Here is a 27,788-nt window from a genome sequence, read left to right on the forward strand (position 1 = left end):
CAACACCAACTCGTGCCCCACTTATACAAGGGTGTTGAAACGTTACATCCAAGGAAATGGGATGAAACACTTAGTCATTTTTTGGACAAAATGCTTCATCCACCACTGAATACTTATACACATAAACACTTAGACATTAATACTTATACTTTTACCTGAACAATTGTGGGAAAATCTTTGCCTGCACTGGGAATTGAACCAGGGACCAAAGAGTTGGCAAACTGATGACTTAACCACTGGGCCACCACCCTGTGGGAGAAAGCAGTAGTACTTGTCATTTTGTCCCTTTTCACTCCCAGATCATACTTAGTACTTTATACTTACCTTCAAATGGGTTTTGAACCCTGTAGTCACTTGGTGGAGAAGAGGTTAGTTCACTGGACTTTCGTCGGGGAGACCTTGGTTCGAATCCCGGTTCAGACACTTTTTCACTTAGTCATTTCTGTGGACTACTTCTGAAGAAACTCAAATGATTCCAAAGAAAAGTGTAGTCACTTGGCTGGCGCAGAGGTTAGAGCACTGGACTCTGGTCTGGGAGACCTTGGTTTGATTCCCGGTCGAGACGCTTTTTCACTTAGTCATTTCTGTGGACTTCTCCTCCAGATACTCAAATGATTGCTAAGGAAACTGTGGACACTTGGTGGCGCAGAGGTTAGTTCACTGGACTTTCGTCGGGGAGACCTTGGTTCAAATCCCGGTTCGGACACTTTTTCACTTAGTCATTTCTGTGGACTTCTCCTGCAGATACTCAAATGACGACTAAGGGAAGTGTAGTCACTTGGCTGGCGCAGAGGTTAGATCACTGGACTCCGGTCTGGGAGACCTTGGTTCAATTCCCGGTTGAGACACTTTTTCACTTAGTTGTTTCTGTGGACTTATACTCAACAAATCTCAAAAGTTTACAAAGAAAAGCGTACTCACTTGGCTGGCGCAGAGGTTAGATCACTGGACTCCGGTCTGGGAGACCTTGGTTCGATTCCCGGTTGAGACACTTTTTCACTTAGTTGTTTCTGTGGACTTATACTCAACAAATCTCAAAAGTTTACAAAGAAAAGTGTACTCACTTGGCTGGCGTAGAGGTTAGATCACTGGACTCCGGTCTGGGAGACCTTGGTTCGATTCCCGGTTGAGACACTTTTTCACTTAGTTGTTTCTGTGGACTTGTACTCAACAAAACTCAAAAGTTTACAAAGAAAAGTGTACTCACTTGGCTAGCGCAGAGGTTAGATCACTGGACTCCGGTCTGGGAGACCTTTGTTCGATTCCCGGTTGAGACACTTTTTCACTTAGTTGTTTCTGTGGACTTGTACTCAACAAAACTCAAAAGTTTACAAAGAAAAGTGTACTCACTTGGCTGGCGCAGAGGTTAGATCACTGGACTCCGGTCTGGGAGACCTTGGTTCGATTCCCGGTCGAGACACTTATTCACTTAGTTGTTTCTGTGGACTTGTACTCAACAAAACTCAAATGATTACAAAGAAAAGTGTAGTCACTTGGCTGGCGCAGAGGTTAGAACACAGGACTCCCGTCTGGGAGACCTTGGTTCAATTCCCGGTCGAGACACTTTTTCACTTAGTTGTTTCTGTGGACTTGTACTCAACAAAACTCAAATGATTACAAAGAAAAGTGTAGTCACTTGGTTGGCGCAGAGGTTAGAACACTGGACTCCCGTGTGGGAGACCTGGGTTCGATTCCCGCTGCCGTCGTTTGGCTGAAAATACTTGGAAAGAAGAATTGGTCAATGGAATAAGGAGAAGGGAAAAAAAAAAAGAAAAAACTTTTTAATTTATATTAAACACTTAGTCATACTTTTCAGCAAAAGGTTATATTCCGAACTGCCTTCGGCAGTTCGGAAGACACTTGATAGACCTGTATGTGCGAAAGGCGTTCTCGGGTCGGCCTTCGGCCGACCCTCGACCGCTTGCTTGGTCAGTGAACCGCCGACACCGGGAAGCGAACTCACGTTCTCTCGGTGCAAAGGCGAGTGTGCAACCCACAACACCAACTCGTGCCCCACTTATACAAGGGTGTTGAAACGTTACATCCAAGGAAATGGGGGTGAAACACTTAGTCATTTTTTGACAAAATGTTTCATCCACCACTGAATACTTATTCAGTTAAGCACTTAGACATTAATACTTATACTTTTACCTGAACAATTGTGGGAAAATCTTTGCCTGACATGGGGATTGAACCAGGGACCAAAGAGTTGGCAAACTGATGACTTAGCCACTGGGCCACCACCCTGTGGGAGAAAGCAGTAGTACTTGTACTTTTACCTTTTTCATTTACCTGATGACTTAGTGAAAAAAACATTAGAAACACTAGGATTTGAACCCAGGACCAAAGAGAAAGGAGACTTTTGACTTACCCACTGGGCCACCACTCTTCAACATTCATCTTTAGTACTTGTTGTTTTGTCTACTTTCTTTACCTGAATAATAGTGGGAAAATCAAGCATTAGGATTTGAACCCACGACCTAAGAGTTAGCAGACTGATGACTTAGCCACTGGGCCACCACTCAGGCAGTAGAATGTGTTGTCTGGTCTCTTTTCACTCCAACATCATACTTAGTTCTTTATGGTACAATGACTTATTCACTTGACCACAAGCTCAAAGGCTTAAAAACGACGTAGTATATATAGTAAGGCTTTTTTTCGTAAAAAAATGACAGTATAGTAAGGCTTTTTTTGTAAAAAAAAAACAACATAGTATAGTAAGGCTTTTTTTCGTTAAAAAACGACATAGTATAGTAAGGCTTTTTTTCGTAAAAAAAAACGATATAGTAAAGTAAGGCTTTTTTTCGTTAAAAAACGACATAGTATAGTAAGGCTTTTTTTCGTAAAAAAACGACATAGTATAGTAAGGCTTTTTTTGTAAAAAAACGACAGTATAGTAAGGCTTTTTTTTCGTAAAAAAACGACATAGTATAGTAAGGCTTTTTTTCGTAAAAAAACAACATAGTATAGTAAGGCTTCTTTTGTAAAAAAAAAACGACATAGTATAGTAAGACTTTTTTTCGTAAAAAATTGACATAGTATATATAGTAAGGCTTTTTTTGTAAAATAACGACATAGTATAGTAAGACTTTTTTTCGTAAAAAAACGACATAGTATAGTAAGGCTTTTTTTCGTTAAAAAACGACATAGTATAGTAAGGCTTTTTTTCGTAAAAAAAAACGACATAGTATAGTAAGCCTTTTTTTCATTAAAAAACGACATAGTATAGTAAGGCTTTTTTCGTAAAAAAACGACAGTATAGTAAGGCCTTTTTTCGTAAAAAAAACGACAGTATAGTAAGGCTTTTTTTCGTAAAAAAATGACATAGTATAGTAAGGCTTTTTTTGTAAAAAAACAACATAGTATAGTAAGGCTTTTTTTGTAAAAAAAAACGACATAGTATAGTAAGACTTTTTTTCGTAACAAATTGACATAGTATATATAGTAAGGCTTTTTTTGTAAAATAACAACATAGTATAGTAAGACTTTTTTTCGTAAAAAAACGACATAGTATAGTAAGGCTTTTTTTCGTAAAAAAACGACAGTATAGTAAGGCTTTTTTTTCATTAAAAAACGACATAGTATAGTAAGGCTTTTTTTCGTAAAAAAACGACAGTATTGTAAGGCTTTTTTTCGTAAAAAAACGACATAGTATAGTAAGGCTTTTTTTCGTAAAAAAATGACATAGTATAGTAAGGCTTTTTTTGTAAAAAAACAACATAGTATAGTAAGGCTTTTTTTGTAAAAAAAACGACATAGTATAGTAAGACTTTTTTTCGTAAAAAAATGACATAGTATAGTAAGGCTTTTTTTGTAAAAAAAAACGACATAGTATAGTATGGCTTTTTTTGTAAAAAAAACGACATAGTATAGTAAGACTTTTTTTCGTAAAAAAACGACATAGTATAGTAAGGCTTTTTATCACCAAAAACGACATAGTATAGTAAGGCTTTTTATCACCAAAAACGACATAGTATAGTAAGGCTTTTTTTCGTTAAAAAACGACATAGTATAGTAAGGCTTTTTTTGTAAAAAAAACGACATAGTATAGTAAGACTTTTTTTCGTAAAAAAATGACATAGTATAGTAAGGCTTTTTTTGTAAAAAAAAACGACATAGTATAGTATGGCTTTTTTTTGTAAAAAAAACGACATAGTATAGTAAGGCTTTTTTTCGTTAAAAAACGACAGTATAGTAAGGGCTTTTTTTTTCGTTAAAAAACGACATAGTATAGTAAGGCTTTTTATCACCAAAAACGACATAGTATAGTAAGGCTTTTTATCACCAAAAACGACATAGTATAGTAAGGCTTTTTTTCGTTAAAAAACGACATAGTATAGTAAGGCTTTTCATCACCAAAAACGACAGTATAGTAAGGCTTTTTTTTCGTTAAAAAACGACATAGTATAGTAAGGCTTTTTATCACCAAAAACGACATAGTATAGTAAGGCTTTTTATCACCAAAAACGACATAGTATAGTAAGGCTTTTTTTCGTTAAAAAACGACATAGTATAGTAAGGCTTTTTATCACCAAAAACGACAGTATAGTAAGGCTTTTTTTTCGTTAAAAAACGACATAGTATAGTAAGGCTTAGTATAGTAAGGCACCCGGTAGGCAGTCGGTAGGCAGCCGGTAGGCACTCAGTAGGTACCCACAACCTACCCAGAAGGCACCCGGAAAAGGCACCCAGCAGGTACCCAGTAAGGCAAGTACAGTACCAGTAAGCAAGGCGCCCACAAAGCGCACACTAGAAACAGTAGGCACAGTATTTACAGAATTCAAAGTACTTACGGTACGATAGGTAGGGTCGGGTGTGGTCGGGTTTGGTAGGGTTGGGTACGGTAGCGTCAGGTACGTTACGATCGGGTAGGGTAGGGTCATGTTGTGTAGGGTCGATACGGTAGGGTCGGGTACGGTTGGGGTGAGTACAGTAGGGTCGGGTGGTGTAGGGTAGGGTCATTTAGGGTCGGGTCAAGCACGGTTGGGTAATGTCGGGTATGGTAGGGTCGGCTACGGTAGGTTCGGGTAGGGTCATGTAGGGTATGGTTGGGTAGGGTCGTGTAGTCATGTAGGGTTGGGTAGTATCGGGTACAGTAGTGTCGGTTAGGGTAGTGTTAGGTACGGTAGGGCCTGGTATGGTAGGGTCGGGTACGGTAGGGACGGGTATGGTAGAGTTGGGTATGGTAGAGTTGGGTAGGGTCATGTCGGGTAAGGTCGGGTACGGTAGTGTCGGGTATGGTTGGTTCGAGTACAGTATGGTCGGGTATGGTAGGGTCAGTTACAATAGGGTCGAGTAGGGTGGTGTAGGGTAGGGTCATGTAGGGTCGGGCAGCGTCGGGTACGGTAGTTTTGAGTACGGTAGGGTATGCTACGGTAGGATCGGGTAGGGTACGTTTGGGTAGAGTCATGTAGGGTCGGGTAGTGTCGGGTACGGTAGTGTCGGGTCGTGTAGGGTCGGGTACGGTAGTGTCAGGTAAGGTAGGGTCGGGTACGGTAGGGTCGGGTACGGTAGGGTCGGGTACGGTAGTGTCGGGTAAGGTAGGGTCGGGTACGGTAGGGTCGGGGACGGTAGTGTCGGGGACGGTAGTGTCGGGTCGGGTACGGTAGTGTCGGGTAAGGTAGGGTCGGGTACGGTAGTGTCGGGGACGGTAGTGGCGGGGACGGGGGCCGACGCCATCTACCTCATCCTCTCCTCTGGTGTGGGCGTTCTGGGCGGGGCGTCGGCCTCGTCCCACTTGTCGCTGGGCTTGATATTAAATATGATTTTGTTGTTCTATTTTCAGACCAGAGATGCAACGCAGGTGAATTTCGAGTCCACATCAAGACGACGGATTTCCACCAACTATTTGAATTTGAATAATAAAAGGGGGGATCTTGGGGGTTTGTTTTGACATTACTATAAACCTTTTGTTAAAGAGATGATAGTATAGTAAAGTAAAACATTTTTCTTTAAAATAAAACATAGTATATTAAAGTTAAACTATATTCCTTAAAATACAATATAATATATTAAAGTAAATCTTTTTCTTAAAAATACAACATAGTATATTAAAGTAAAACTTTATACTTAAAGGTATGACATAGTATATTAAAATAAAGTTTTATACTTAAAAATACGACATAGTATACTAAAGTAAAACTTTATACTTAAAGGTATGACATAGTATATTAAAATAAAGCTTTATTCTTAAAAATATGATATAGTATATTAAAGTAAAACTAAATTCCTTAAAATACAATATAATATATTAAAGTAAATCTTTTTCTTAAAAATACAACATAGAATATTAAAGTAAAACCTTATAATTAAAGGTATGACATAGTATATTAAAATAAAGCTTTATTCTTAAAAATATGACATAGTATATAAAAGTAATACTTTATTTTTAAAATTATAAGAACTATTCTTAAAATATAACATAGTAAAGTTAGATTTTATTCTTAAAAATACGACATAGTAAATAAAGTAAGACTTTTTAAAAATACGACATAATATACTAAAGTAATACTTTATTTTTAAAATTATAACTTAGTATTAAACTATTCTTAAAAATATAACAGTACATTAAAGTAAAACTTTTCTTAAAAATACGACATAGTATATTAAAATAAAACTATAGTCCTTAAAATACAATATAATATATTAAAGAACCTTTTTCTTAAAAATACAACATAGTCTATTAAGCTAAGACTACTTAAAAATACAACATAGTATATTAAAGTAAGATTTTATTCTTAAAAATACGACATAATATAAATAACTATTCCTAAAAATACGACATAGTATATTAAGGTAAGGATTTATTCTTAAAAATACAACAATATAGTAAATTAAGACTATTCTTTAAAATACGACAGTATATTAAAGACTATACTTAAAAATACCACATAGTATATTAAAGTAAGGCTTTATTCTTAAAAATAAAACTATAGTAAGGCTTTATTCTTAAAAATTAAACATGATATAGTAAGGCTTTATTCTTAAAAATACGACAGCATAGTGAAGTGTTTCTTTCATTAAAACACGACCTTTTATATTAAAGTAAGGCTATTTTCCTAAAATTACAACCTTGTATATAAAAGTAAGGCTTGTTTTCCCCTAAAATTTTGACGTAGTATATTAAAATAGGGCTTGATTTTCAAAAATACAACAGCATTTTTCTTTAAAAACGACAGTATAGTAACATTAAACAACCATGTATAAGGTTGGTGTAAGGCTTTTTTATTTTAAAAATGTGATCATGTTGATTAGGGCAAACTGCAACCATTTTTATAGTAAGGATCTATTTTTAACGTCATTACCAACCATGTATTGTAAGGTTATTTTCTGAAATAAAGTCACTTTTAACAAAACCACCACGTATTACTGACTCATTGGGGCAAATTTTGACAGACAACTGCAACCATTTATATAGTAAGGCTGAATTTTTAGCGACATTAAGGGCCACGTCAGGCTATTTTCTTAAATAAAGTGACTTTTAACAACAAAATGACGACGTATTACTGACTGACTGATAAAATGTCAAGAAAAACTACTTTTATTTGGTTTCCTACCCTGATTACATTTGATGAATTGCTGCAAGTTGGCCCAAATTGGCCGTTTTAATGCACTTATGGAAATTAAAAGTCATTTTTACTTTTGCAAGACCTTTATTTTGTATCTTTCAAATAAAAAATAACCTAACCCTGAGGTGCAGAAGCAAAAAGGGAGTAAAAATAAAGGGTATGGGACTGTAATATTGTTGTATTAAATTTTATTCATCAACTTTAGTGTCTGGGGGAGAAAAGGGTCAGATGGGTTAAGCACCAAACAAAAAAAGTAGCTTAAAAAAAGGAGATTTTGAAGAAATGCTCCTGTTTTAGACACAAACCTTCATTTTCATTCCACGTTGCTTTTCCTGCTGGCTTTCCTCCTTCTCGTCACTTGTTCCCAGCGCCTCGGCCTCCTCTAGGGTGGACGTCAGAGGCTTTCCAAGCGTCTCGGGCAACATCAAGGTCAGGATGCCTATGACGAAGGCCAGCACCCCCACGATCAGCTGATAAACAAAAAAAAAAAACGGGGTTACTAGTGTCCAACAGAAGCCAGCTACACTTGGAATTTGAAGGGGAACCCACCTGAGGCAAGTAGACCCAGACATCCGCCAGGTAGACGCAGAACGGCGCCACCACGCTGCCCACGCGGCACATCATGCTGCCGGTTCCCACCGCCAGAGACCTGAAAAAGCCGGTAAAAACAGACTTGAGCGTCGGTGGCAAATGGACGAGGGTAAAACGGCTCAACGTACCTGATGACGGTGGGGTAGAGCTCACACGTGTACAGGTAGACCAGTCCGAAAGCGATGGCGATGGCGAACTTCCCAATCATCCCCAAGGCGATGGCCAGCGCCTCGATATCCTGAAAAGAAAGGTGACACTGCCAAAAACGGGATTGGACTTCTGTGGCGCCACTTGATAGCTATCGGATGTGTTTGATTGAGTGTGAAGAGGTCAGGGGGTGCCGGGGAGAAATAGACAGCGACACCTGGGCCTTCCACCCTCTCTCTGGTCAGCCTTTCCACTAAAAATACACTTGCCAGAGCTGACCCTGGATTTTTGGTGGTGTCGTAGCGAGTACTCACGGAAGGGAGAACCATGGTGAGAATGCAAGCCAAGCCGGCCAGCAGCAGGGCGGGGGCGCACGTCTTCTTGCGTCCAATGCGGTCCATGCCAAAGCAGCCCACCAGATAGGAGGGAAGCTCCACCGCACCTGCGAGCCAGCAAGCAAGCAACTTTATTTTAACCTGAGGCCACAAATAACCAACCGCGTGACACACACACTGAGGGGGAGTAGTAGTAGTGTGGGATTACTGTACTAAAGACGTTGGCTTTTTTAATTTAACACTGATTGTTGAGGTAAGATGTACAAAAAATAATTTTATTTGGTGGAATGCAATCACATTTTAATTACATGTATATGTGTATGTGTATATAAGTAAATGTATATGTATACATGTAAATGTGTATGTATATGTATATGTAAATGTGTATGTATATGTATATATGTAAATGTGTATGTATGTATATATGTAAATGTGTACGTATATGTATATATGTAAATGTGTATGTATATGTATATATGTAAATGTGTATGTATATGTATATATGTAAATGTGTATGTATATGTATATATGTAAATGTGTATATATGTAAATGTGTATGTATATGTATATATGTAAATGTGTATGTATATGTATAGATGTAAATGATATGTATATATGTAAATGTGTATGTATATATGTAAATGTGTATGAATATGCATATGTAAATGATATGTATATATGTAAATGTGTATGTATATATGTAAATGTGTATGAATATGTATATGTAAATGATATGTATATATGTGAATGTGTATGTATATATGTGAATGTGTATGTATATGTATATATGTAAATGATATGTATATATGTAAATGTGTATGTATATATGTATATATGTAAATGTGTATGTATATATGTAAATGTGTATGTATACATGTATATATGTAAATGTGTATGTATATATGTATATAAGTATATGTAAATGTATGGGTGTATATGTAGATAGGTATATGTATATAAGTATATATGTGTATGTGTGTGTATGTATGTGTGTGTATGTATGTGTATGTATGTATGTGTATGTATGTGTATGTATGTATGTGTATGTATGTATGTGTATGTATGTATGTGTATGTATGTATGTGTATGTATGTATGTGTATGTATGTATGTGTATGTATGTATGTGTATGTATGTATGTATGTGTATGTATACATGTGTATGTATACATGTGTATGTATACATGTGTATGTATATATGTGTATGTATATGTGTTTGTATATGTGTTTGTATATGTATATTTTTAAATGTGTACAGGTTAGAGTTAGGGGGGGTGTATCAAAAATAAAAATGTTTAAAAAGGTGAATGAGGAGAGTACTTACCGACCAGGAAGAGGTTGACGTACTGGTTCCCTCCCAGGTTGACGGACCCCAGCGAGAAGACGTAGTAGCCCAGACTGCCGATGAACCAGATGGCCCAGACCGTGCAGGTGCGTCCCGCCATCCTCCAGCTCCCAAACAGATCCAGAATGGACAGCTTCCTGGCTTCCTCCCGGTCCTCCTTGTCCAACAGCGCCTGGCCATCGGGCTCCTCCTTGTCCAGCAACTGCTCCACCTTCAGCCGGGGCTCCAGTCCGTTGACCAGGGCCATGCGGTCTAGCAACTTCTGCGCTTCCAAGTGCTTGCCCTTGGCCACCAGGTAGAAGGGCGTCTCGGGAAGCTTCCAGCAGAAGAGTAGGAACGGCGAAGTGCAGAGCGAAAGAACCAACTGGTAGATCCACCACACCCGGATCAGGTAGCCCGTCAGGGCCACCACCATGACACCCACGGCGAAGGCGGCGTGGACGTGCATGGAGGTCCACGTTCGTACTTTGGGGCCCGTGAATTCGGTCACGTAGACAAAGGCCACTACTAGGTAGCCGCTGGATGCCTGAAGAAAATACAATAAAAATTATTTGAGGTGATTTGCATTGTTTTAAGGTCATTTATTTCAAATCTTTTGATTATGTGTATTTTTTATTTATGTTATGATTATGTTCCAGTTTTTTTTAGCTAGGTCTACAATGTCTACTGTGTCTGTATTGCTACTGCAACTAAGACATTTCCTGATTATAGGATGAAATAAAATTAATTTCTAATCTAATGTATATATAAATAAAAATACAATTCTGGTGGGGCATTTGTGTAATTTCTTAAAATTATTGAGAGCCATGGACTAGATTAAGGGTGTCAAACTCAGGGTTGGTTGTAATATTTAGATGTTTTTAAATTGGATTAAAAGCCATAAATAGTCAATTTTTATAGATCTAAAGCAATATTTGAGCTTTTTTTTCTTTGTAAAGGAAATTTTATTTTAATTTATTTTTTAATTGTATTCAATATTCAAGTGGAAAACGAAAAAGTATCTATATATTATTTTTTTTAGATTTTCCAAAATGCTTTTTGCACTGAAAACAAAGAAAAAATATTGGATTAAAAACATAATTAAATTACTATGTCGTTTTTAATGAAAAAAAGCTTTACTATACTATGTCGTTTTTGGTGATAAAAAGCCTTACTATACTATGTCGTTTTTTTGAAAAAAAAAAGCCTTACTATACTAAGTCGTTTTTTAACGAAAAAAAGCCTTACTATACTATGTCGTTTTTTGATGAAAAAATTTGATCCTAAAACAGCAACTCCTGTGTACTAGATAGGTCACTCTAGTGTATTTTCCTGCTTTTGTCGCATTTTACTTTAAAATTAATCATCAGCCAGACTTTGCCACTCTAAATCTAGGTTTTGTGTGAAAAACAACAGCTGGATAGACCTCCAAAATCTCCATTCCAATGCAAAAAAATGGACTCACCATAGCCAGGACGAAGCGGAAAGCCATAAAGTAGTAGTAGTTGGCGGAGAATGCCACACAGACGCCCAGTCCAAATTGACAAACGCTGGTAAACATGAGAATCCTCACTCTACCCACTCTGAAAAACATTTTAAAACAAACAATTAACCTCCATAAGTCAACGAAAGGCTTTCGATGGTCCACTCACCTATCGGCAATGTCCCCAAAGACCAGGGCGCCTACCAGCACCCCCAACATAAAAGTGGGCTGACACAATTTAGCCAACCAGGCTCGGTCGCACACCAAATCCCAGTCGGTCACCACACTCTGATACACTTGGCTTCGATCGTAAAGAAAAGGTCCCTGGCAGTTTTCCAGCGTCTTATTGGCGGTGGAGTGGTAGAGGAAGTTTTCGGGGACGATCCGCAGCGCCCGCTGACAGCGGCTCAATTCCCATTGCTGCCCGCCGGCCGTACGCACCACTAAGGGACCCGCGTCGGAGGTCAAGTGGGGTAAGAAGGCTTCTGGGAGGACGCCACTGAGGTTGCCTAAGAGGACGTCGGTGATGTTGGCGGGGACGCCGCATACAAAGTTGGGGGTTTCTACCAGGAAGACGGATGCCAGGTAGTGGATGCCGCAGGCGGCCGCTTGGAAAACGGCTGCAAAATATACGCATGCTTGGAATCTGCCAAAAAAAAACAAGAAAAATTGATTTTGAGTTTGTAGCAAAACAAAAAAATATATAATAATAAATACATCCAAAAAAATCTCTCTCTATATATAATAATAATTACAAAAAAAATATTTGAGGTGATTTGCATTGTTTTAAGGTCATTTATTTCAAATCTTTGGATTCTGTGTATTTTTTAAATTTACTTGTGTGTGGCTCCAGTTTTTTTAGCTAGGTCTACAATGTGTACTGTGTCTGTATTGCTACTGCAACTAAGAAATTTCCTGATTATGGGATATTTGGATTTTGTACCAAAAATAAAAACAATTATAATAATAATTACAACAAAATCAATAAACATTTGGATTTTGTAGCACCAAACTAAAATAGATATATTAATAATTACACCCCAAAAAAATCTATGTATATATATATATTTGGATTTTGTACCAAAACCAAGTTATAATAATTACTCCCAAAAAAATCTGTATTTGGATTTTGTACCAAAACAAGTTATAATAATAATTACAACAAAATGATCAATATATATTTGGATTTTGTACCAAAAAATAAACAATAATAATTCCCCAGAAGTTGCTCAAAATCTATAAAACATTAACAATCAGGTGGTTCATTTTAGAATCAAGTGTGAGCATTTGTGTGTGTGTTTAAAGTTAAAAGTTCACTTGAGGCCAGCAGAAAGCTTGCACAGTGAAATAAACACTAAAAAACAGGCAGATATTTGATTTAAAAAAATTTAAATGTTCAATTCACACAATTATTTTTTAAAAAGAAACAAATGTGGTTAATATTTTGACTCAAAAACTCACTTGGTGATTAGGATATTTGGAAAGTTTGGTTTGCAAAGATTTAAATGTACGAAATATGGGATCAAGTTTACTTACCTTTTAAAATGTCCCAGCTCATCAAATATCCTTTCGACTGTCATTTTGGGACACTTGTGTTCTGCATGTGTGTGTGTGTGTGTGTGTGTTTGTGGGTGTGGGTACACGTCAACTTAGGAGTGGGAGGGGGCTTTGCGTACCCACATACACACACACTAAGACACAAAATGGCAACGGTGGGGGCTGTTTTCAAGATGTTTTAAGGTAGCCAAGACAGCCAAGGAAAGGCAATAATATAAAAATTAACTTTCAGACCAACTGTACATTTTTTTAGGGGGGCAATTTAGAAATATTACGATAAAATCTGTCTGAAAGCTATTAAAAATTTAAGAAACTGCCATTTGTCACTATTTATATATTTTTTTAATTTTTTAAGTTGACCTTTCATACTAATAATGCCTCAAAATAACATTTTTTAAAAAATTAGAGCATCTATTAGCGTCTATGTCGATGAACATGGTCAAAACAAAAGCTTATTAATAATTAACATGGTGGTAATTGCCTAGTGCTGCCACAAGGAGGAAAAAACATTAATTTCTCCTTAAATTCAATTGACTTGAAGACTTCTACAAAGCAGCAAATATTATTTTGGCCAATCATATTAAAGCTTAGACATGTCCCTGTTGTCATGCAATATTCTGAATAAAAAAATAGTCACTAAATTAGAAAAATAACTAGTGTCAGACGTTGCTCTGGCGACCAATCCGAGTGCCCTGGTTAATCATTGGCAAGGGCTGCATTTAGTTGGGTTGACTCACCGTGTGGTCGATTTGCAGATTCAACCAAAACGTGCGTAGCGTAAACAACGTTCATGTGACTCAAGATGATAGACATCCATTGAGGTGGCGTCCAATCGTCCTTTCTAAATCGAGGACAGAAAAAAATGGCAAAATTAAACTCAAGTCAGCCACAAAAGTGACACAAAAATCAACCAAATGTGCAAAAAACAAAGATTAGTCTTTAAAAAAAGTTTACATTTTATATGACTGTTATTTTGATAGAAATATAATGAAATATAAAATATTTACTGTAATACAGCATTTATTATAGTACAAAATGAATTTAAAATACTGCATAGATGGATTGTAATGTTCAAAATTCGCCTCTTGGTGGCAATAGGCTATAAAATATTTTTTTAAATCACTTAATTCAAACAATTTTTGTTATAAATCACATTTTGCTAAAAAATGTCAAAAGTAAAGTTCCCAAAATTTATTAATTAATCGAAAACTAAATCAACTCACAAATGAAATAATGGTCACTTAATAACCAGTTTCCCTAAAAAAAAAAAGGTCTCTAAATAGCCTCATTTATTTCATAGTATTTTATAGTAAAAAATCAGTAAATATTTTCTAATCTGTTTAATCTAATTTAATAATCAATGAGTGCTACATAAAGTAAAATAAGTTTCAGTTAGGGAGGTCTTTAACATGTGTGTGTGTGTGTTTGAGGCGGAGTCTTAAGGAAAAAAAATGTATAAATGAAAGAGGCATGTGTGTGTGTGTGTTGGGAGGGAATTTCACAAGTATTCCAAGATGGGCTAGAAGAGGGCGCATTGGAAATGGGCTTGCTACTGCGAGCGGCCTTGCTGCTCGCCGCCGTGTGTCTGAGCGTGCACGTGTACCTGGAGACGTCAAGGACCGGGGGGCTCCCCGAGGACGGAGAGACGAGGACGTTGGAAGACCAGGAAGTGCCAAAACTGCAACATAGAAAGGTTTGTCTCATTAATATGTGGGGAATTGGACTGTGTGTGTGTATAGTGTGGGTGAATGGGAAATGGCATTTGGAAAATGTTAGTCAGCTTAAAAGTGATGTTTGGAGGAAAATATGAAGGGTCTGACCTGGGTCATGTCTGGTGGGGGGGGGGGGGGGGGGGGTTGGGGGTCCCGTGAGGTAGGCTGGATGGTGGGGGGGTCATCAGCTGAGCCACACCTTCTCTGGAGAGTGCTACTAGAATTGCAAAAACAGATTTTTTTTTGACATGAATGCAACAAAAAAAAATTTTTTTGGATGATTTCTGAGGTTTTTGAATGACTAAAAGGGTAAGTTATATACTTCAAAAAATTCTGTGTACTTTAAAAAAGATAACTATTGTCATATTTAAATTTCAAAAAGATGAATGACGAATGCATTTTTTAAATGATTTCTAAGGTTTGAATTACAAAGGGTAAATAATTTACTTTTTTTGTTTTAATTTCATGTACTTTAAAATAAGATAGTTAATGTCATATTAAAAATTCAAATACATTTTGACATGAATGCAAAATTATTATTTTTTGGATGATTTCTAAGCGTTTGAATTACTAAGAGTAAATTATGTACTTTTTAAAAGAATTCCATGTACTTTAAAATAAGATAATCATAGTCATATTTAAAAAATGATACTTTATACCTTGACTAACATGAATAGAAAAGTTCTTTGTGACGACCACTCCCCAAAAAGTACCTATTAAAACACACAAAGTTACTTTTACGTCTCATATAAGTTACCAAATCGGGATTTTATGACCATATATGGTAGAAGACGTCAATCAAAAGGTTATGCGACCATTCCATCCACGACCCTTTGGGACAAAAGCGGCTGTGTTGAGCGGTCGCAGACAAAATGATGGTCCTGGAACACAATTCTCCCCCTCATCCATGTTGTCTGGAAACATTCCACTCAATTCCCTCAATCCCAGCGGCCCCCCTCCCATCTTGAATGGGGGCATTGACCTTTGCAAGCAAAGCCGCGGCGGCCATGTTGTTTGTCGAAATGGCCAAAACTGACAGACGCCTGCTTTAAAATGAACGAGGCATCAAGTTACCCAAAAATTTGCATTAGCTTAGTGAGCAAAACACACAAAATATGTATTCTAATTTAAATCAAGTACTTTAAAGTGTATAAATAAGCTAAATTCTACAGTAGTTAATACCTACAAAGTATATAAGCAATCAAACTGCATTCCCTATGGCGACGATTTAAAGTTATTATTATTAAAGCTCCATTTTTTTTGTCCATATGGCGCTCCATGTGCTGCTTTTCCGAAAAAAAGACATCTCGCGGCGTCTGGGACGGCGTCCAAGTAAGACGAGGGCAAACATGTTTTAACGGCGACATCCTTCCCGTAGTAGCACGTGCAAACAAGACCTAAAATAAATGATACATTCTATTTTTTATACTATTAAGAATAACATTAGCTTTTTTAAAATGCGACATGCTGGTCTATGATCAGATTTTAACCAAAAACAATCGATTAAATTAATCCAAGCTGCTTTAAGATAAATAAACTGCAAAAAAAAGAAATATTTGGCAGATAAAAATACCCACCCTTGTTTTGGGCCCCCCAGAACAATTTTTCTAGATCCGCCCCTGTCCACTATCACGTTTTATGTCCTTACAAATGGGCGATAAGTGCGTGTTCCTTCCTCTTACCTGCAGCCATTGTTTTGACAGAACGTCCCTCCCTCTTGTTTAATCTGCTCATCTCTTGTTCATCCATCCGTCTGTCCGTATCTCGTCGTCCGTCGAGGGATCCTTCACGGGTGACCTGGCTTGGAAAATTCACGTTTCTTTCAAGTTAGTTACAGCGGAAAATACACACAATCTCAGAAACTAAAAGACTATTTAAAAGAAATATAGATAGACTAATTTCGAGGTTCAATTGCCACACTTGATTTTGTCCTGGATTTTAATACTATTTCTCCAATTGTAAAAATACTTGAGGTTTTTCCAATGGTGTAAAAGTTAGATGGTCCCTGTCATAGCGTTAACTGGTGCAAGACCTCCCACTGAGTGCGTTGTCCCAGATATCTGACACGTGATCAGTTGTCGTGTACCAACCTGCACAAAGTACAACTATAGACAGTATAGTTTTTTGGCTTCAAAAAGTACTCACCTTAAGGTCAAAGCAGGATAAATATTGTCTGTTTTGAACAGATGAAACTATGCTGACAGCAGATGAATAACATTTTTCAGTCCTCTAAGTGTATAGGGATAAAACATTTAGTGATTTAGATGTGAATTTGTGGAATGTTTCTATTTGTAAACATTGCAGGTGCGTCGGTGGCACATCAAGCTTCAGCCTTGGGCCAAACAAAGTCGCTTGCTGGAGGATGAAGCCAAACGATTTCTTCACTACATCACAACACCGCAAGTAAACCACAGACTACCCAAAATGCATCATTCTCCTTTTCACTTACCTGACTGGACCTTACTTACAGATCTAAACGACCTTTGGACCCGAAAATAGAAATACAAAACATCCAAAAGACAGAAAAATGTAGAAACCGACCTACCTTGTGGACTTCTTTCGTGGCTCCAACTTTTTTCGCTAGCTCTACAATGTCTTCTGTGTCTGTTTTGCTACTGTAACCAATACATTTCCCAATTTTCTAACCTAATTTACTACTAAAAAACACAATTTCACCTTCAAAACTGAACCAAAATAGCATAAACTAACTTTTCTATCCTCCAGGTATCCTGCCTGAACCCCCACACAGACCCAGACCAGGTCTGGTCCATGTGCCTAGACCCAAAATACAGCCTAACTCACAAGATGCAACAAAAACACTGTCGAGTCTACTCTTTCGGGTAAGCCATCTTGATTAAAAACCTAAGCTTTGCTACCCCAATGCAGACCAGAACAGTGAGTCGGATACACGTGATGATGAGTAACAGCTGCACATGTGGTTTGAGTTATGAATAAAGATGTCAGACGTTGCTACGCTCGATCAATCCTTCAAATGCAGCTGTTTTTGTGGCAGTACATTCAGATTTCGGACTCAGTCTGTAACTAATTGGTCACCCAGAGACTGTTTTCTAACTCCTAATTTGTCGTGTGACGGTTAATTTAGAGAAAAAAGATAATCCTCTAATCGGAATCAGTCTCCCTTAAGCAAGTCGGGGTCAGATCCCGGCAGGACTTGGTCTGCTAGAGATCATTAAGTTAATGAATGACTTTGTTTGTGCTAGCTTGACACTACCCTGCTGTTTTCTTTACGACGTTCAAATCCGCGGGGGTTTCGACTTCTAAAGAAAGAGAAGTGTTCTTAATCCCAACACTGTGTTGGTGTACCTTAAAAAGTCTGAACCACCTTGAAAAACTGTGTTCAAGTCTCAAAAGTTGTCCATTTTTCTGAGAATCCTGCAAGAAACAAGTTAATATTTTTAAAAACATTTATATAAAGGTAAAGTGCCCTAGGATAAAAGTTCAAAGAAATCTAATCCAGATTCTAGTCCCCTATTTGACCTCAATTATATCTATCCCAGGCGCCATGTGGGACCAAGTCTCCTGAGTGGGTCTAAAGTAGAAGTCCAATTTAAAATCTGACTTCAAAACAGTCGCCATAGGTTATTAAATTCGTAATTGCCAACGTTGTGCTCATTCAGATGAGAGTCCAGTCCTTCCTGAGGTCTTGACTTGAATTCTTCTTTAGCAATAGCCATTTTGAGCTCCAGGAAAATAGGTATTTGACCCAGTAAACGATCCCTAAAACAACCTAAGTCATACATTTTGCAGTTTTTTGGTGACAAACGATTACACTAAGAATTTAAGACATCGCCTGGTTGTGGTTGTCAACCTACTTTGTTCCCTAAGTTGTCTGAGGTGTCGCTCCCGTCCACATTCCCCCCTCGGCGGACTCCCTAATGAAATATTTAGAGTAAGCGAAAACAGGCCGAGTGGCGGCGGCTCCATTTCTCCTTCTCTGCATCATTCATGTTGCCGCTAATGGGATGCAATTTAGGGCCTCATCTGTAAAAGATGAGTACAGCAAAACGAGTTTTCCCCTCCAGCAATCAAAGCATAAAACAAGACCCTAGGGGAGAGTATGGAGACGGGATCTGAAGGGAATAGGGACAGATTAAGAAACCTAGATTTATACCATGTTGGAATTGCCAATAGAGAACACAAGACATTGTCAATTTTTCTTCCAGGTTGGGTCCGAATAACCGTGGCTTTGAACAGTCCCTAACCACATCTGGGTGCGAGGTCCACATCTTCGATCCCAGTTTAAAGGAACCACATCAACAACGCAGTGAAATGTGGCTCCACCGACTATCTGTGGACTGGAGGGACCCCAACCCAGCCTTGGTTGCCCAGCATCAATACACTAAGAAACTAGCCGCTATCCTCAATGATTTTGGTCATAGAAAGGTAAGAATCCAAAGACTGCATTCCTAGTAGCACAAATCCTTCCTTCTAATCTCAGAATTGGGCAAATCCTCAGGAAAAAAAGACTCTTTTGTTTGTCTAAAGTGGCGACGATGCACTTAGCTTTCATTAGGCTAACCAGACGAGCGTGCCGAGGCTTTCAGGGTTTTAAACACACGGCATTCATTCTCGGGAATGAGGTTTTAATGGCCGTGGGTCAGCACAATTGGCGGCTTCTAATTAGCCAGATGCTTAAGAAAAAAGCTATTTGCTCAGTAGTGTGTAAACAGAAAAGCATGGACTCATTAGTCCAAGACCTGTTGAGATCTTAACACAGTCAGCTTTGTGTCAAGGCCTTGGGGAGGGAGTCCAGTCCTGAATGAATAAATCTTACAACTAGATCGCTTTAAAAGTTAAATATTCTTACCGTTGTCTTGCCAATTCCAGGTGGATGTTCTGAAGGTGGACATGGAAAGTGCCGAGTGGAAGATCTTGGAGAATTTAATCCTGGAAGGTGTTCTGAACTCAATCGGTCAACTACTTTTGGAGGTCCACCTCCACTGGGCGGGTTTTGAAGTGGCGGGAGATGATCCTTCTGTGGTCCGGTTTTGGTTCAGTTTGCTCAAGGAACTGGAACACGCCGGTTTTCGGCTATTCCACATTCACAGAGACCCGATGGTAGCACAGATTTTTCTACACAAGAACGTACTGAATGCTAGTAGTGCCTACACCATGGCGTGGGTTAATACGCGGTGGGCGGTCTGAAGCGGTTTGGCTTTGGGGTAAAACGGGGCTGGTTGAAGCTCAGCTTTATTTTTTTACTGTTTTTGTTGACCTACTCACCCAGTCGCTTGTTTACTTGCTCTCTAACGACCTTAATGTGCCTCCAGATTATGTTATGCTACCTCATGTTAGCTGAGTCATTGGAGTTTATGTAAATTCAAGCCTACAACAACAAACAGATGGAGTTTAAAAAGAGGAATAATGCATTAAAATGCATAAAAATTAATGATGAAATCTGCTATGGGAGAGATTATTAATGTTATGAGTGAAATTACCACTATTTTTTTTAGTCTACTCATTAAACAAGAATTAAGGACTAAAAAATAAGCCAAGTTATAACTGTTAAATTGAAGGACAGTTTATTTCCTGAAACCTGACTGTAAAACTAAAAGTTTCAAAAAAAATGTCACTGAAACAGGACAAAATAAAATAATATTACAAGAAATAACAATGCATCCCTGTTAGCAAAATTGTTGGGTTTTTTTTTTAAACGTAACTTTGTACAAGAATATTAACTGGGGAATTGGGGAATAGAAAAATACAGGGCTAGGAGAAAACTGGATGCCAGCCTTAACATACCTAAAATTTTTGTCCATGCAGCAACTTCTAATCCCAGAGTTTAATTTGTCCATCCCAACCACAGGTGATGATTTTGGACGTTTCGTGGGGGTGCCACAGGGCGCTGATACACACTTTGTCATGTGCTTTGATTCTGTGATACAATCTGGTGGTTTTCCAGTCCCAAATGTTGAGTTTTCCATCAGCGTCTCCTGACACAACGTAGCTGGTCGAAAAAAATAAATGTATTTTAGTACAAAGAAGGATTTTCTAGGGTTTTGTTGCTGAACAAACTAAAAAAAAACTACATTTTATTCCTTTTTAAGGGACTTATTCTACATTCCTCAACGTCAGAAGGAATTTTTACCTCATGTCCGGGGAGAAGTCGACTTGGCAGGCGTAACCGGCGACCATGTGGCCCTTGAAGATCTTCTTCTTGTTCAGACGGAATCGGTTTTGGGCTCCGAAGATCAATATTTGATTGTCCATGGACTGGCAGGCAAGCCACTTGCCTTTAAGTTTTGAAAAACAAGAAAAACATATTTTCAAGAGCAGCAAATGGAGCCATTTTGGTGCAAGTGGACACCAACTGAGATCCCAATGCATAATTCAAAAGTACCCGAGATGGGATAAATATAAACACAGACCCAAAGAGGTCAGAAAAATTGAATAATATGAGCCCAGACACCTTGAAACGTAGATAAATCAAAACAAAAATATGAATTAGCAAAACGGGGTCATTGTATTAACAGTCTGCAGGATTTATGGTAGTTTTCTTCCCAGAGAGAAGATCATAAATTAGGGATTTGACTGAGATTACACGGCTCAAATAAGCGGCTTTAACCCAATCTAGCTGGGCTTCGGCTGTCCCGCCTGGTAAATCCGGCCAGCTAATAATACAAGATACAATGTCGCAACCCCCGTACTAAGTGAATCCACTCAATCAAAATATGGTTGGGTTGCTTTTTTGACTCACCGTTAGGAGAGAGCGTCACAGCCGGCATGGAGTGCATACTCGGCTCGGCGATGTACTTGAAGTCCACGGGGATGTCCCTGAAAAAATTAAATAAGAAAAATTAAAAACGGGAAGAAAAAAAATGTAACGACAAACATCTGAACATATGTTGAGCAAAGATAGCATAACATAACATAGCATAAGGTAGCATAACATAACACTCACTGTGATATTAATAATGATCAGGCTTGATACCAAATTTAACTAACATTTTGGCATTATAATTTTTTTTTGTTAAGTAGTGTTTGACCAATTTATGATAGCTATTATTCTACATTAATGTAAGCACTATTTAAGCATTAAAATGGCAAAACAACATGTTTTGTACATTATTTCAAAACTGGTAGTATAGGCAACGGCTAATACTGTGCAAACATGGCTGCAGAATTAAAATTATGAGTCAAAAAATTAAAACAGTATCAGTAATAGTGATTTTTTTTTTAGCTCACTAAAATGTAGAAAGATGGCTGCCAATGAGTTAACATGAATACACGGCCAGCTGCTGTATAGTAAGTAACATGAGCCTCTTCTGGCAACTTAAACCCGAATGTTGTCATAGAGCTGCTTTCCCAAGCCTGGTGAGCTAGCTGAGGGAGGAAGAAAAAAATTAATAAATAATACAAAAATGGGAGGAACATAATAGCCGGGGGCCGGGTGGCATCTGTGGGTTGAAAAAGGACAGTAAAGCCAGGCAAGTCCTATCACTCGCTTGCTTTTTGCTCCCAGGGCGACGTAATAAAGCCCAAGTACAGTCTGTGCTGTGAAAAATATTTTTTTGGGTTGCCAGTTAATCCCTTTTTTTGGTCTTTAGCCTGAAGATTATTAACTGGTGCTGAAAATGTGTAAAAAGGTCATGTGGGTTCAGTTATGGTGGTGATGATGAATGTACTCACCACTCCCAAACTCGAAGACTCTTGTCGTCCGATGTGCTAACGAAGCGGCGATTCTCGTCGACGAAGGTGATGGTGTTGACGGCGCCCAAGTGGCGGTCGTACTCTTGAACTACTTCGCCGGTTCTGATGTCCCACTGTTAAGGAATTAAAGAAATTTTAGGTTTCACAGTCAGGAAACTACCAAAAAAAGTGATTAGCACTAGCAAAAAAATAAATAAGTGCAAATTTCATGGAAATTCCTTCAATTAAATCAATACAAAATCGGTTATTAGCAAAATAAAATAAAAATGCAAATTCATGGGAATTCCTTAAATTAAATCAATACAAAATCGGTCATTAGAAAACAAGAATGCTAATTTCATGGGAATTCCTTAAATTAAATCAAGTACAAAATCCGTCATTAGAAAATATAATGTTAATTTAAAGGAAATTCCTTTAATTAAATACCTACAAAATCCATATACTGCGAGTATTTTTCTACTTTTCAGTTTCACTTCAATACACCTCATTTGTCCTTGAAACCCAATAAGAAGAAGACACCATGCTTCAATAACTCCTTATTAACAGCCATTGCCTCTCAACAAGTTTCTGAAAAGCCACTACTGTCCTTGTCCTCTAATTTACGTTTTAGTCCCATCACTTGGGCGTTTCTCTCCTCTAAAAGCCTGGTGATTAATGCTGGCTGGCTGTCACACTGGCACACATGACTAAACACGGCGTCACACTGCAAGATGGGTACAAGGTCACCTAGATACGAAAAAAAGAGGCGGATCCGCCATTACCTGGACTATCTTCTTATCCGACATTCCTGCCACCAACAGATTCTGTTTTTCTTCATCTGGGTTGAACTTGACGCAGTAGGGAACCTTTCTATTCGTAAAGCGAGATATACACTGACCTGTATAGTAAAAAAATCAGAGGGGGAGTTAACTCAGCACTGCCCTCTGGCGGAGAGGAACACAAATCCCTACATTCAGCACAAGATATGATACAAATAAAAAAGTGCATCCGTTAACAGTACATATGAAACATAAACAGAAAAAAAGGACTCAAGTATTAACATACTCATCACACATCATTAATGTAAAAAGTATAAAGTACTAAGTCAAGTAAAAAGGAATATATTAAGAAATATTAAAATGTCATTTAAAAAAAGAGAGGGGCTGTAAAACACCAAAAACAAATAAGAGTGGACAAAGCTACTGCGTGACGGCGCCATCATGGAGAAAAAAATAATAATTACATTGAAAAAAATTAATTAAAAAAATAAAATGTAAAAAACATTTGGACGTCGGTCGGGCCGGATGAAAAGGCCTAGAGGGCCAGATGTGGCCCGCGGGCCATAGTTTGCACATCTGTTTTAAATTCTATACCCCTAAAATGTTTTTTTTAAAGTGGACTATTAACGTACCAGTCTCTGAGTCCCAGAGTTTGATGTAACGGTCGTAACCGGCGCTGAGGAATTTATTGCCGCTGTTGTTGAAGCAAATGTCGCGTACCGCTTTGCTGTGGCCTGAAAAAAAACACAAAAAATGTGAATGGATATCAAAAACTAAGATGGAAAAGTCACTTTGAGTCCCTCTGGCCTCATTAGCATTTCCCTTCGACTGCCTGCCTGACTTTGATATCACATTTATTAGAGGCATGTAAAAATCTGGGCTAATGAGGGGGGTTTTGGGACCATGGATAAAGTCACAGCAGTGCGACATGAAAGTGGGATTTTATCTTTAAATGAAGGTTTTTTTCCTCCTCGCCCTCAAAGACAACATGGTGGCTGCGGGGGGACTACTGAAAATTTGGAATACTCCCAAAATTAATGTTAATATTGATGCCATTAGATGTCCAATGCATTTTGACTCAAATTTCAATATAAAGCTCAGATTAATAATTCTGTATAATACAAGCTATTTGAGCAATTTGATTTTTTTCCAGTTTTTTATATAAAAAGGATGCAAACTCACGACAAATAATATTTTAAATGTTAAAATGAAAATTTAAAAACAATAAAAAATATTTTAAGATAGATATGTTTTAAATGAGCTACAAAATAATAAAAATATATATATTTTCTAATTGTCCCCATGTTTAAATTCAATTTACAACAGTCATAGTCCAAATTTTCAACAGCTAAAATACCCAAATTAATGCACCAACAAATACTAAAATTATGAGTCAATAAGTCAACTAATTTCAAAAGCCTTAAGACAAACTATTAAATAATTATGAGCAATACCTGAAATTTCTCTAAACGTACCACTCACCAAGGACCAAACAAAAAAAACAACCTATAAATACCTTAACTTTGGGATTCAATTAAACCGGAAAAATCTGCCTTTTTCTGATGAATATTACATCCAATGGTAGGATAACATCAAGAAGACGGACGAGGGGAAGGAAAAAAAAAATCAAATAAAATCACTCCTTTCCATCTCCTCCGATCTGGTCATCCCTGGCCTAATGAATAATGCATGTGGTTCTGTGAGAAAACTGACAAGTGTGCAAAGAAACATTTTTTTTCTACGACAGCTGTGGAGAAAACTGTCAAAAAATGACCTGTATGCATTTACTCGAGCATTTACTCACCAATAAACGTTCGTATGCACCTCCTCTCATTGTAGACTTCCCACAACTGCGAAAAATAAAGGCAGAATTTTTAAAAAATAGAGAATATTGAGGTGTCTGTTATAATACCTTACCTTAATTTTACAATCCATAGAGCTGGAGAGTAAAAGATGGCCAGAAAGTGGAAATAGGCGAATGGCGCTGACACCCTAATGGACAGATGACATGTTAACATCTAGTGGAAAGTGATATGTATTGCCAAATAAGGGTGAATTATGTATTGTTATGAATTTCTTGACTGGATCACTGTGGCCAATTTTGAATTATCTGAATGACACATTTTAATTTTTTACCCCATATATAAGGCGCATCGTCTATTTTGGAGAAAATTTAAGACTTTTAATTGCACCTTATAGTCGTGAAAATACGGTAATTTAGACCAAATATGGCGGTGATAAATGAAAAACTGAAGTAGGATTGCCCCTATTATAACTTTTTTTAAAAGTGCTGAGTCATTGTACCAAGTGAGTTAAAATTACTTTTTTTTAACCAAAATATACATATATTTTTTAAGAATCAGCGATGTTATGAAGCCGTGATATCTGAGGGATTACTGTATTGATGTAATTGGAAAAATTATATATTGGTTAACTAACAACAGAATTGAATCAAAAACACAGGACTAAATTTGTTATTATCGTCGCATAGGAATTATTTTCTGAAGGAGAAACGTTTGATGTTTTTTTCCACATCCACGAGGCACTATTTAAGCTAACGAGTCTTCGTTTGCAAGTCAAAGTGACGACTTCAAAGCTTACTTACCTTGGTGTGTCCGGTCCAAACATGGATTTGCTTTTTGGGCAGGTAACACTTGTCTGGTGCCTCGCTGGAACGCAGGTTAACACCCACGTCCTGAGGGATGTGCAAGTAGGATCTTCCTTGGTAGTCGAACATGTCTTTAACTGCAGAAAACCAGAACAACAAGACAACATTAATGATCATTTTTTAGTCAAATTGATGCAAACTATCCTTAAATACGAAACTTACCATGAAGGACAGACTTCTCTTCTGCAGGAGCTTCTTCTTCAACCCTCCCCCGTTTTTGCCTTTTGGCCAAGTACTCATCCAACTCTTTCTTCTCGTCCTTTAAAAATGAATCCAATGACATCTTGTTAATAATCACTAAATAACAGTTTTTGGGAATATCACTCGAATGAGAGCATTACCTCAGTGGGTTTTGCCACCAATTTCTCATCCACGTATTTGGCCCATGGTCCCAAGTAGTTGTCGATATCTCCCGCGTCGCCTCCTTTGACTTTTTTCCGCTTGTCTGTCCTTTTGTATGCTGTCTCAAAAACAGTCAACCCTGGAGAAAGAAAAAATATCAAATCTATTCGAAATTTTCAAGATCTTATGCAATGTTCCATCTAATTTTTTCATGTAAAACATGCTGTAAAACACAAAAAAACATAAGTGGACGGATCTACTGCCATTGGCTGGAGAAATGGGTATAAAAACAAAAAATAATAATTTTATTTACTGCGTGCCATGTGATTGCTGCTGCGCAGAGAAGATGAGTATTGCGCAACCCCCCATCTTAGGGGGAATATTGATCTCATGTCAAATAATCTGTCACTTTACCTTGATTTTTCTCAGCTTCCTCCACAGCACCGATGTAACTACTGCCAGTTATTTGGTTGGTGTCTACAGATGGATCTAAAGCATAACCTGGAGAGGAATGAGAGGAATGTTTAACTCAAAATAAAGACAAAATGATTATAATATAAATTTGACTAAAGTATACCGAGTGAGGAAAATGTCCTCCTCTGTTGTTCGAACATGAAGTCATTGACGTGAGCTGGTTCGGCGTAGCCAGATAACATGTTCCTCGGGGCGGCCATTTGTTGTGTTTGGAAGGGGTTTTCTGGTCCAAACTAGGAGGGAAAATTATGCATAGTTCATTCAAATTGGAATTTATTGCAATGCACTTAATGCATTTTTAAATAGAAAACTTACCTCTGGAGCAAACATAGTTTCATAACTTGGGTTATAAGTGACTTCTTTTATGGAAGGGTCAAGATGCACACCGGTTTCAACAGACTCCTGCAATAAGATGCATAAAATATATATTTTTAAAAATGCTACATTTTGATAATTAGGAAACAAATTCAGGCTGTTGTTGTCAATGGCAGTTAATGGGTTAAGGAAAGAAAGATAGAAAAAAGTTGATCAATTTAAAAAATTGAGATCGTATTAAAATTTCTTTTTTTGTGGTCGATATCGGAAATAGTTTGTCTTAAAATCACGATTTAAGTATTTCGACGTTGCTGTTTAATAACGATCCTGATTCTAATATAGTAAACATTTCCGCAGCATGGTGGTTAGCATGTAGCTAGTTGAGAATTACCCTTAGCATCCGCAAAAAAAAACATCGGTACTCGTTGCGATGCTAAATATACATGCATCAGTTCAATACAAAAGACAGAATTCAAAATAAAACTCTTATACTAGTCGACATCAACGCGATCGGCAGATAATCGACGATCAGTATCAGTTCCGTACAAAAGTTAGCATATTAGCAGCGGTGGTTACCTTCACGGCGACTTCGGGGGCCGAATTCAAAAGTGCTAACGCCATCGTCGACGCAGATTGCAAAGGCTTTAGGTGAGCCGTTGCATCTGGATTTGTAGCGTCCATTTCTTCAGGAATCGTGCAAGGATGGGACTCATTTTCCGAATCGGAATCACTGCCGTAGGAAACGAGGGAAGAAACGTCGACTGACATCTTGGATGTCGTGCTTCGCCTTCCCGGGGAAGTGAGGGGAATTTCACTTCCGGTCACTTCCGTTTTTTTTCAAATGT

At 37.8% G+C, this 27,788-nt stretch overlaps 3 protein-coding genes and 2 long non-coding RNA genes across 6 annotated transcripts in view; 2 read left to right on the forward strand and 3 right to left on the reverse strand.

The window, feature by feature from the left end:
- LOC144186387 (uncharacterized) overlaps nt 1-644 on the reverse strand; it is a 1,141-nt gene extending 497 nt beyond the window's left edge. Inside the window, exons 1-2 of the long non-coding RNA XR_013324822.1 lie at nt 325-644; nt 156-249 (exon numbers count right to left, since the gene is read on the reverse strand). This is a non-coding gene — a long non-coding RNA (uncharacterized LOC144186387). The remainder of the gene's footprint in view (nt 1-155; nt 250-324) is intronic.
- The window catches only part of LOC144186374 (uncharacterized), a 27,918-nt gene extending 20,560 nt beyond the window's left edge, over nt 1-7,358 (forward strand). Inside the window, exon 5 of the long non-coding RNA XR_013324821.1 lies at nt 5,786-7,358. This is a non-coding gene — a long non-coding RNA (uncharacterized LOC144186374). The remainder of the gene's footprint in view (nt 1-5,785) is intronic.
- On the reverse strand, nt 2,375-13,134 carry slc22a16 (solute carrier family 22 member 16). Of its 2 annotated transcripts, none has more exons than XM_077710542.1 (9): nt 12,983-13,134; nt 11,616-12,092; nt 11,429-11,546; nt 9,964-10,510; nt 8,621-8,748; nt 8,288-8,397; nt 8,118-8,217; nt 7,874-8,038; nt 2,375-2,434 (listed from the first exon to the last, which is right to left on the reverse strand). In XM_077710542.1, the coding sequence occupies exons 1-9, from the start codon at nt 13,024-13,026 to the stop codon at nt 2,390-2,392; spliced, it is 1,734 nt and encodes a 577-aa protein (XP_077566668.1). In that variant the 5' UTR covers nt 13,027-13,134; the 3' UTR covers nt 2,375-2,389. The 2 variants fall into 2 exon arrangements, with proteins under 2 accessions (XP_077566668.1, XP_077566669.1); XM_077710543.1 differs by lacking the exon at nt 2,375-2,434 and adding an exon at nt 7,740-7,776.
- A 1,365-nt stretch (nt 13,135-14,499) lies between these two features.
- Nucleotides 14,500-20,423, forward strand: mettl24 (methyltransferase like 24). Its single transcript, XM_077742453.1, has 5 exons — nt 14,500-14,696; nt 17,020-17,118; nt 17,440-17,555; nt 18,900-19,119; nt 19,564-20,423. The coding sequence occupies exons 1-5, from the start codon at nt 14,544-14,546 to the stop codon at nt 19,879-19,881; spliced, it is 906 nt and encodes a 301-aa protein (XP_077598579.1). The 5' UTR covers nt 14,500-14,543; the 3' UTR covers nt 19,882-20,423.
- cdc40 (cell division cycle 40 homolog (S. cerevisiae)) lies at nt 20,242-27,763 on the reverse strand. Its single transcript, XM_077742412.1, has 15 exons — nt 27,520-27,763; nt 26,944-27,030; nt 26,732-26,861; nt 26,569-26,655; nt 26,154-26,293; nt 25,975-26,071; nt 25,750-25,889; nt 25,062-25,136; nt 24,949-24,994; nt 23,777-23,878; nt 23,148-23,263; nt 22,366-22,499; nt 21,434-21,510; nt 20,825-20,969; nt 20,242-20,683 (listed from the first exon to the last, which is right to left on the reverse strand). Exons 1-15 carry the CDS (start codon nt 27,709-27,711, stop codon nt 20,506-20,508), a joined length of 1,746 nt encoding a protein of 581 aa, XP_077598538.1. The 5' UTR covers nt 27,712-27,763; the 3' UTR covers nt 20,242-20,505.
- Nucleotides 27,764-27,788: the final 25 nt, after the last annotated feature.

This window comes from Stigmatopora nigra, chromosome 2 (genome assembly GCF_051989575.1).
Source record: "Stigmatopora nigra isolate UIUO_SnigA chromosome 2, RoL_Snig_1.1, whole genome shotgun sequence".
NCBI classification, from domain to species: domain Eukaryota; kingdom Metazoa; phylum Chordata; class Actinopteri; order Syngnathiformes; family Syngnathidae; genus Stigmatopora; species Stigmatopora nigra.